The 11,277-nt window shown below is 36.1% G+C and overlaps 1 protein-coding gene across 3 annotated transcripts in view; it reads right to left on the bottom strand.

The window, feature by feature from the left end:
• Positions 1 to 1,903: 1,903 nt before the first annotated feature.
• GOLM2 (golgi membrane protein 2) overlaps positions 1,904 to 11,277 on the bottom strand; it is a 108,171-nt gene continuing 98,797 nt past the window's right edge. For 2 of the 3 annotated variants that reach the window (XM_045822753.1, XM_045822754.1), the window contains one exon: positions 1,904 to 4,023. In XM_045822753.1, coding sequence (XP_045678709.1) covers positions 3,953 to 4,023 — 71 coding nt within the window. In that variant the 3' untranslated portion in view covers positions 1,904 to 3,952. Of the gene's footprint in view, positions 4,024 to 10,707; positions 10,728 to 11,277 lie in introns of all 3 variants that reach the window. The other variant, XM_045822752.1, reaches the window with a different exon arrangement.

The raw sequence follows: 11,277 nt of genomic DNA, 5'->3' as shown, positions 1-11,277 counted from the left end.
CCACACCAGCCAGGGCTCCCATTTCAGTCTTTTCAGAGAATGTTAGAGCAGGTTTAGAGTAGGTTAACTCTAGGACATGGGTTTTACTCTTAAGGTACAACCTTTCTATGATTTCAACTGGATATTACAGTTGTTAAGGAGATCTCCACTTCAGCAGGCACAGAAACCTAATGTCTTTTAGCACTGCTTTTATGCCAACACCTGTTGAACTTTGGTATCTCTGTTGTATTCTCAACTGTGTAGCAACTGTGATCTGGTAAGCATCAGGTGGTCTTACTCTGATTATATACAGCCCTGGACCTGTGATGCTCCTGTATGGATTTCTGGGGTCACCTTTCTGAATAGCTCTCTCTGATGCCCAACCCCATAGATTTCAACTGCTTCAGCTGCTCCCCACTATGATCTCTTTCTTCTCAGCTCAGCATTCCAGCCTCTTTTTGCCATAGGTGATTGTGGGGCTCAACTGCTTAAGTTTCCCTTCTCTTGGGATTTTCAGTTTTGTGTTACCAGAAACTAGTTGCTCAATATATCCTGTCCAGTTTTATAGCTGCTACTAATCTAGAAGGGCTAGTCAAGTTATTCAGTCACAGCCAGAAGCAGAAGTCTGCCTTACCTCGAATTTTCTGAAGTGGAGCTAAGGAAAGAGGAGCAGCCCCTCAGGTGGCAAAACTAAGAAAATGTGACCTGCTAGAAGTCTTGGTTAGAGCTTCCAATGAGGGAGCTGGTGTGAGAGGATGAAGTAAAGAGAAACAGAAATGGGAGTTGGTGTAACAAAGTTGGCAGCATTCAGGTCGAAGTTTCAATTGTTCTCAACTCCAGGAGACTTCTGCCCTTTCTGCAATTTGCTTATCTGGACCATTAAATTTCCTCCCTTTTCTGATATAGTTGGTTGAATTTTTGTTTGGCAAGCTTAGTGAGGCAAGTCTTTTAAAAGGAACTGTTATAGCAGAATTGGAATGGAATATTGATGGCCCACATGTGATGTTTAGACTTTGGAAATGTACTGATGTTAACAGAAGTTCCCAAGGTCAGCCATTTTGGGAAGTGACTATCTCCTAAGTTTTGGGGTTTTTTTTTTAAACAGATTCTCTGTCCTTATATTTTAGCAAATTTTGTTGTTACTGCATTATACAAATGAGAAGTCAAAAAGGCACACTATCTTCAGATCTTTTTAAATAAAAGGACATATTTTAGGGATCATTTTGAAGTCTGAATATTTTCTCTAGAATCATCCTTCCATGTATATTTTATTTTTTTTAATTTTTTAATTGTTTTTCAAGTACAGTTTTCTTTTACTCTTGTCCCAGCCCCCCCAGCCCCCCCACCTCCCTCCCATTTTCCATGTATATTTTATATTCTGCATTTTCTCTTTATGCATCAGTAGCAAGTGACCTGAATTTATAAGTTTCTCCGTATCTTACCCCTTCCATACCACTTCAGATGCATTTCTCTCCTTCTTGCTCATGATGTTCTAGCCTCACAACTGTAATGTTTCAGTGGAGTAAAAACCTGAAAATTTGTAACCTTAAAAACTTTGGAATCTTGAAACTTTTATTTTTAATAGCTCTTATCACTATTTAAAGTGATCTGGCTCATGTGTTTACCTTGTATGTTGTCTGGCTGTTCTCAGTTGTTGAATGTAGTAAGCTCTATGAGAAAAGAAATCTAGTTTATCTTATCTATTGCACAGTCTTACTCCCTAGAACAATGTGGGCACATAGGAAACGTTCAGTATTTGTTGAATAAAAACCAACACTATAGTCAATAGCCTGGTATAAAAATTCCTGCCTTTCTAGTTTAGCTTAGCTTAAAATATTCTAAATTTACTCAAATTTTAACATTAAAATGTAACTGCATAATGTGTGATGTGTGTATATGTTATTAGAATCAGAAAAATAGTAAAGCAAGTTTAATTTTTAATTTATTAGAACCCAGTAAGTGATGATTTCAAAAGCAGAGTTTTCATCAAATTAACACTTAATTCAGGGCAAAAATACGTTTAAAAACCTAAATCTTAAGGCAGAGTAAAACATTACAAAACCAGCATGTCTAATACAGACTGTAGAATGTCAGAATTTTAAGAGACTCACATAATATTTTATAGCATTAAAATGTTAATACAGTTGGAAATATTATCAATTGGTCTAAGATTTCTCAGTTTATAAAATGTCTACACTGCTAACTGAAGAAATTTGGCTGCATAAGTAACAGCTACCATATAACCAAGTGATTGTTTTTATGACAAAAGAACTAAGGCAGGAAATTTCATGGTTTTCATTTGCAAAGATTTTACAGTATTAAACATAAGCTATTACTAGGAGTGTATTTTAGATTTACTGTCCCATCCTAATGCCCATAAGGTATATGTTAATTCCCTTTAACTCCATTTAAAAAAATTATGTGAATTATCACACCTATTCATTTATAAGCCTGACTCTACTCATAGCAAAGGCATGAATTCCATACTTTGATATGGTAGAAAAAACAATTTTAGTAAATCACTATATCTTTTCCTGGTTGCTTAATAATTTCTAAACTAAAGTCTAATAATTTTTGTACCTCCAATAAGTGAAAAACCTTTAAAAAATCTCTAAAATTTGAATTTTGACTAGGACCTGAGTATGGGGGGGGGGCAGGTGGAGGGGTAAGAGCATTTCATGTTTATGTGCAATTACCAGTAGCCCTTCTGAAACACAGAGTTAGCAACCTTAAATTACTCCTTATGATCAAAACCTTTTATTTTGGGGTTGGGGAGTTAGGTTTAAAGTACTTTAACTCAGAAAACAAGGATTATCTAGCTTACATAGTCTACTGAAAAGTGTCAAAAGACAAAGCATTTAAAATAATTTTGTAACACTAGCAAATATGAGGTTTATGGGTTCTTAACTAACATTTAGATAATTACAAAGATTCTTCATCTTTATTACAAACTTTTAAGCTATTTTAATAAAATGGCTGTAGACCTCACTGTACTTCTATTTATCTGTGCATTAATAAAAATCTGTTAAAACGCCTTACTTAGTAATTCTGAAAAAGTCTCATCAAATTATATCACTAAAAGTACCAGAGGAACTTTGAAATACTGATTGCAGATTCATCTCAAAGTTGATCTAGACTCTTTCAGAATCTGGCATTTAAATCATGAATATATTCACCAACTTGAACTCTGAAAATATAAAAATTTTAGCCAGTGCTAGTTATAGTTAAACAGTACTGGTATTATGTAAGAAAAATAAAAATTGAAAATATATTGTCAATCATGCATTTCACAATTTCATGAACTAAGGTATAACTCATAAATATTGTATCTTTGCAGGTTATTTCAACTTTCATCAGGCCTCAGCTGCCAGCTTACCTGCCGAAACACAGCCACACTCATGTAAAATAAAAGGAGTAGAGAAGTGATTTTGCATACATGCTGCCCAATGTTTGGTTTCCACGTTCCCCCTTTTTATCTAACTATTATTCTAGGTATAATTCCTGGAAGAACATGAGATAAGGGGTAAGATAGAACATAACACCTGTTGGGCTAACAAGAATATATTAGTATACAAAAAGTTTTTCAGCTGAATAACTGTTCTCACTGTGGTTATCTTGTGTGCAACTTACAAACAGTACAATCATTTTTTCCTGTTTGTACATTTGTGTAAAGAATTAGGCTCAATAAAATGTAAAACATACATTAGTTTGCTTTAAATGCAAAGACACCTGTTTTGCTTACTTTTTTTTTTTTTTTTGGCTCATCCAAAAAGGTCTCTGCTTTACTAATACAGTATGAAAAAGTTCATATATGTACATGGGTACATTCCTTCATTAAAATTTTTCCTTAAATCTATCTCAATGTATCTTTACAACTGATACAACTGATCTTTACAACAAAAGTCAAAAAACACAAAGTAGAAATGATTCCATTTTACAGCACTTTAGGTTTTCTGAAGTTCTTCTTTAGGACTTAAAGGACATCATTTAAACGTTGCTTTCCATAATCTCCAGGATCCATTTGAAGTTCTCGTTCTTCATCATCTGAAAGGGAAATAATTGTGTATCAAGAATATTATTTTTAAAATTGCAGAAATACAATGTAAAAAATGTCTCTTTTTTTCAGGTAGTTTTAAGGTAATTTTTTTGCTTGTTATTTTACACCTTCAGCAAATAGTGTTCTATTTCTCAGTTGCTTGGCTAAAGAGCAAAAAGTCTGTACCTATTTTGGAAAATTAATACTACTTAATTTTAGCAAATCTTTTAATGATGGATGGATGGAAGGAAGGAGGGAGGGGAGGGAGGGAGGAAGATAGACAAATACAGCCAAGAAAACTTTAGGAACCCACAAATGTTGAGGAGTTTATCTGTTTATATATTATCTCTATATAGATGAAGTTCAGTCCTTTTAATTAAAACGGGTAGAAACCATTCTGTATATATTTTCATGCCTCTAAAAACCAATTATTTTTTCTAATTATAAAATTAATCCATAGTCATCAGGTAAAATTTAGAAAATAAAAATAACTCAGCCTGGCTGGTGTAGCTCAGTGGATTGAGTATGGGCCTGCAAACCAAAGGGCTGCTGGGTGGGGCACATGCCTGGGTTGCAGGCCAGGTCTCTAGTACCTGGTGCTCGAGAGGCAACCACGCATTGATGTTTCTCTCTTTCTCCCTCCCTTCCCCACTCTCTAAAAATAAATAAAATCTTAAAGAAAGTAAAAGTAACTCATGATCTCAACATTTAACATTTTAGTGAATTTCTTTGTTTCTCTGCAAAGAGCTTACCAGTTAACTCCCTAAGTGGAGTATACAATCCAAAACTTAACCTTTGCTCTACCAAAAAGAAAATTAATTACATCATATTGTTAGACAGTAAGTCCGCAAAGTCACTTTGAGTAACTATATTAAGCAACTCTGTATAATGCTTTGGAGTTTTGACTTATTCGGCTAGTCACAGGTTTTTCTGAGTCCTTCATGGGTATCACCTGTCACTTTACTGTCAGTTTATCTGACAATAGCAACCCTTCTCTTCTTTTCTAATTTTATTTTTCTTCTTTTCTAAACTACAGGTTTTGAAATAAGATTGCTTAGAGTATTAAAATGTTAGAATAAGAATGAAAAGTATTTCAATCCAAGCCTAAGAGGTTCCCTTTTTAGTACATGGCTTTTAAAAATGACATCTTTTGGTTCCTCGAGTCTTGAAAAATGACTTCTTGCCCTGGCTGGTGTGGCTCAGTTAGTTGGGCATCATCCCACAAAGTGAAAGGTCAATGCTTCAATTCCTGGTCAGGGCATATTGCCTAGGTTGTGGATTCAGTCCCCATGTGGTATATGTTTTATGTATTAATTTTTCATAATGATGTGTTTATTTCTTCACATTTTTTCATAAAAAATGACAAACTTTCCTTTCAGTAACTGTCATCTTTAACTTATAGAAATTCTCATTTAGAATTGCAGAAAACTGGCCCTGGCTGGCGTAGCTCAGTGGATTGAGTGCGGGCTGCGAACCAAAGCATCGCAGGTTCGATTCCCACATGCCTGGCTTGCAGGCCACAGCCCCCAGCAACCGCACATTGATGTTTCCCTCTCTCTCTCTCTCTCTCTCTCTCTCTCTCTCTCTCTCCCTCTCTCTCTCTCTCCCCCCCTCCCTTCCCTCTCTAAAAATAAATAAATAAAATCTTAAAAAAAAAAGAATTGCAGAAACCTGTTTTATATCATATTCTAACAAACTGATCTCATAGCTTTTTTTTTAAATTGTAGAGAGAGAAGAAGGGAGAAAGAGAAACATCGATTTGTTGTTCCACTTATTTATGCATTCACTGGTTGCTTCTTGTATGTGCCCTGACCAGGGATCTAACCCACAACCTTGGCATATGGAAAACACTCTAAACAACTGAGCAACCCAGTCAGGGCTTGGATTATCTTTTTATGAAAACCCCAAATCTATTACGTGTAAAAGCTGACATTATATCCATAATCACATTTGTATTTTAAAATTATCTTTTACTTTGTAAAGTTATCTTTGATTTTAAAAAGGAAAAGAATCATCGGCACCTAGGATCCATGTGATGGGACCTTACCTATAGCTATAAATACATCTTTCAAGACTTTAGTAATTAAATGAAGACAATTACCATGAAGTGCTGGGGAAAGCTATTATATAAAGAACTTGGAGAAATTTAACAGGCAAGTTATTGAAAAAATACTGTTACTTTTTGGTTTTCTTAAATGAGTAATTATAAAGAGAAAGTAAGTGCAAAGATCTAAGAATAGAAAAAAAATGAATTCTAGTCCTGGCTTAGACACTCAACAAACATGATGTAGTTCCTAAACCTCTTTAGATCTCTAATTACCTTCTCAGTAGAATAAGAATAACAGCTGTTTTTTGTCTCAAAATAAAGTAGTGCATATGAAGGCAGTCTTTCAAGGTCCTCTATAAATTTAAGGAGAAGCTTGTTGTTTTTTATTAATTTATGCTCTTTAGCAAAGTTTTAATATGGTGCCTTCATATTGTTTTTCAGAATTTCAGAGGACTTTTGGAATATTATCTTTCTTACATTGAGCTATCATTTACATTAAGTAGAGTCCCTTTTCAGTGTAGCTATTCTAACCGGAATTCAACTTTCTACTAACAACTTATGCATTTATCTGTTAAAGTGTGATGAAATTAGCTAATCAAATCTGATGTAGAATAATAACCACTAAATATAATTATATGAACTAATGTTTTATTTCACTTTACAAAGTAGCAAAATCTGTATACTTCACAACATGACTATTAAAGAAATATAAAGATATTAATAATGTATTAAATAATTTTTAAATTACTTTTGAGGTTAAGAAAGGAACACTGCCACAATGCAAGTTCTACCAAGCATTGAGGTTCCATTAAAACATACAGATTAATCTATAGTCTAAAGTGCCATTATCCCTAAATCAGGCAACCCAGAGGAAAAAGGTCTAGATTTGCTTTTACTTTTTAAATCATTATTTTATTCGACAAACACTTACAATAATGTTACAGTGTGAAAGACTGTGTTGTAAATGCTGAACAAATATTTAAATCATATAATCCACATAACTGTTAAGTTAGGTAACTGTATTTATCCTTATTTCACAGATGAGGAAATTGAGGCATAGAGGTTATGTAATTCACAGGTGGCAGAACTAGTAAGTGGAACAGCTGGAATTCAAATCCAGGCAGTCCTATTTAGAATCAGGCACTTAAGTACTATGCTAAGCTTCCTTCCATAGATATACTCAGTAATATGCATTTCATATCCTATTAAACAAATTTGGAACCTCTATGAGATTAAAGATAAGAGTACATGGAATTTGTAAATATCCATCTCCTTATTACAATGAAGAATAAATTAAAAGATACATCATCAGATGTGCAGTCTTTCCACAATTTTCTTTTTTTCTTTTTTTAATATATTTTATTGATTATGCTATTACAGTTGTCCCATTTCCCCCCTTCACTCCCTTCCACCCTCCTGTACACCCTCTCCCACCCATATCCCCCCCTTAGTCATGTCCATGTGTCATACTTATAAGTTCTTTAGCTTCAACATTTCCCATACTATTCTTACCCTCCCCCTATCTATTTTCAACCTACAATCTATGCTACTTATTCTCTGTACCTTTTCCCCCCCTCTTCTCCTCCCACTCCCCTGTTGCTAACCCTCCATGTGATCTACATTTCTGTGGTTCTGTTCCTGTTCTAGTTGTTTGCTTAGTTTCTTTTGGTTTTGCTTTAGGTGTGGTTGTTAATAATTGTGAGTTTGCTGTCCTTTTACTATACATGTTTGTGTTTTTTTTAGTCTTCTTTTCTTAGATAAGTCCCTTTAACATTTCATAAAATAAGGGCTTGGTGATGAGGAACTCCTTGAACTTGACCTTATCTGAGAAGCACTTTATCTGCCCTTCCATTCTAAATGAAAGCTTTGCTGGATAGAGCAATCTGGGATATAGGTCCTTGTCTTTCATGACTTGGAATATTTCTTTCCAGCCCCTTCTTGCCTGTAAGATCTCTTTTGAGAGATCAGCTGACAGTCTGATGGGAACTCCTTTGTAGGTTACTGTCCCCATATCTCTTGCTGCTTCTAAGATTCTCTCCTTCATTTTTTACCTTGGCTAATGTAATTATGATGTGCCTTGGTGTGTTTCTTCTTGGGTCCAACTTCTTTGGGGCTCTCTGAGCTTCCTGGATTTCCTGGAAGTCTATTTCCTTTGCCAGAGTGGGGAAGTTCTCCTTTATTATTTGTTCAAATACGTGTTCAATCTGTTGCTTTTCCTCTTCCCCTTCTGGTACTCCTATAATTCGTATGTTGGAACGTTTAAAGATGTCCTGGAGGTTCCTAAGCTTCTCCTCATTTTTTTTTTGGATTCTTATTTCTTCATTCTTTCCTGCTTGGTTGATTCTATCTTCCTTCTGGTCCACTCTATTGTTTTGAGTCCCAGTTTCCTTCCCATCACTATTGGTTCTCCGTGCATCTTCCTTCATCTCTTTTATGGTAACCTGCATTTTTTCATCTAATTTGCGCCCAAAATCAACCAATTCTGTGAGCTTCCTGATCACCAGTGTTTTGAACTGTGCATCTGATAGATTGGCTATCTCTTGGTTGCTCAAAAGGATGAGGGATGAGTCCTGGGGCATTGATCTGTTTTTCTGTTTGAGACATTCCCTCTCTCTCTCTCTCTCTCTCTCTCTCTGGTCTGGTCACTCCTGTTACGGTGAGGGGCAGAGCCTTAGGTGTTCACCTGGGCTGGGCACCCCAGTCGCTAGATTGTGACGTTGTATGTGGGGGCAGGGGGGAATAATGGCGGTAGCTCCATTCTCCTGGGACCTCAGTCCCTTCTCTGGGATCCTGGGTTTCGAGCTCTGCCCTGTCCACAATCGCCACCTCACTGGGTCTGCCAGCTGCCGCTTGTGTACTCAGGGTCCACCCGCTGCGATCTTGCATGCCCCAGATGCCTTACGCGCTCCCGGTTGCCTTATGCACCCAGTTCTCCCTGTTCTCCGCGCACCAAGACCCACGCTCAGCTGCTCCTCTCCGCCCCTCCTATGCCTCCATCTTGCCGGAAGTCCCACAATTTTCTTTAAGAAGCCAAGAAAACATTTTTTTATACCAATGTAAATATATTTATTTTAGGATGTTTCAGGAAACCAGGAACTTCAAACCAAAATAAGGCAGGATTGTAAACACAGGAACATTAGGCTCCACTTAATTCCACAAGAAAACACTGTAGATAGTGCTGAACCAAATAATCAATATGTATGAAGAGGCATTAGAGTTAAACCTGGAATCCTTTAGCTTGCTATGGCAGAGGTCCTGCCGAAACCTCCATTTCATAATTCAGGGTTTTGGAGACCAAAGCCAGATTGTCTTTAGCTGAAGCCAGAATCCCCGTCCTACAGCTGGAATCTCTAATCTCAGGTACACAACACCCTGAGGAAAAAAAACTAATACCAGAGAGAGCAGATAACTCTGGCTGCAGAATCTCAATGGCTGGAGTAGTTTCCATTTTCTTTCCTGGGTTTGAGGGAAGATGTTTTTCAGGCATGCTGAAATCTGAAATACATTTTCCCATAATACTTGTGTTATATATAGTGGTGCCACTGTGAGTGTAATAACCACAATATTTTAGCACTGAGAACACTAGTTCAATACTCTCACATTACAGATGAAGAAATTTTGGCCCAGAGAGTTTCACTGACTTGAAAAGCAATACCCAGTTGATCTCCCAATTGTCAGGCTAATGTATTTTTCCACGCTACTGCCTGCTTTTGCTACAAGTGCAAACTGGCCTGGAAACAACTATTATTTCTACACTGAAGCTATGCTTTTAAATTCCAAATATTCAAACTTAACTAGGGAATAACCATAATATCTCCTCCCTACTTTTTGAACAGTTAAATACTATACTTAAAATTTTTACCAGAGAGGAGGGGGAAGAGGGATAATAGGGCAGGGCCATCAAGGAACATGTATAAGAGACACATGGACAAAGCCAAAGCAGGTGCGTTTGGAGGTGGAAGGCGGGGATGGGTGGGTGGGGGGGTGTTGTGGGGTGAAAACAGAGACAACTGTACTTGAACAACAATAAAAAAATTAAACATGAAAACATGTTTAAAATTATTTGGGTCTTCAGTATTTCTTTTTAGTCATTTCACCCAAACTTATCCCTCTTTAGTTGCTGGAGCTGATGTTTTTGCATCTTTCTGTTCTTTATGATAAGGGAGTACCCTTGGTAGCTGCCGTCTCGTCTGCTGCTATCATTTAGTGAACCCCAAAATGAGATAAAAATGTTAAATGGTAAACCTCAGTTCAAGGTAAGATTCACTTGCAAATGAAGAAAACAAAAATTTACCAATTTCTTTCCTACTTCACTAAGGATATCATCCTAGGTCATTTCCTTATATTTCTTGAATTAATGAATGAATCAATAAATTAATTTTCTTGTGAAAGTAAAGGCAGGGCAGCATGAGGGTACTGAGGGCCTACAGTGGAAAGTGGCAATGAGAACTGAGGGTAGGCAAGGGAGGAGGGTACCAAAAGAGAGACAGAAGGCACTAAAAATAAATGTATCTGCTATGGATAAAAGCCACAAAAATATTAAACTAAAGTTCTATAATAAAGGCCATCACCTTTAAGATAGCCAAAATATAAGAAATGATTTTTAATTATTGTTGAAATTAACTAAAGAAAACCTCAAAATTACCTGAAATGATGGCAGCCCTTCTGAAAGAAAATTAGAAATGTTTAAAATGTAAACCAAGCAAGCTTATGAGACCAGAAGATAAAGGGTTATTACCCTAGTCACAGTTACAAGAATAAAAATTAAATGAGAAAGGGGAAAAATATCACTTAACATTTACTGAGGGCCCTCTGGGGGGTGGGGAGAAATATGAAGGCAGAAAAGGATACAAACTCAACAGTAAGCAAAATAAATAAAAATTCCTGCACTCAGAGAGCTTAAATTCTAACTGGAGATATGATATAAATTTAAGAAAAGGCCTTAAAGCAACATGACAAATAACTGCAAGTAAATGTAATCCAAATAAGTCACAAAAACAATAAGAAAAAAATGGTGTAATTTATGAAGATGGATGAGAGTATAGAAGAGGAGAGTATAATTTATTCAAAAGTACCAAAAAGTGTTGAGAAGTTTTCATTTAATGTATCCTTAAATAACTCTTAACATTTATTAATCTCTTTTCTAGTCCCAATGACCATTCTCCCAAAACTAGAATGGGCTATCAAAGCAATGCCTAGGTGGAAGTCAGAGCTT

This window comes from Phyllostomus hastatus, unplaced genomic scaffold (assembly GCF_019186645.2).
Source record: "Phyllostomus hastatus isolate PE091 unplaced genomic scaffold, TTU_PhHast_1.1 phas_scaffold_501, whole genome shotgun sequence".
Lineage (NCBI taxonomy): Eukaryota > Metazoa > Chordata > Mammalia > Chiroptera > Phyllostomidae > Phyllostomus > Phyllostomus hastatus.
Note: the sequence above shows the minus strand (reverse complement) of the source record. Positions and strands in the feature narration are given on the sequence as shown.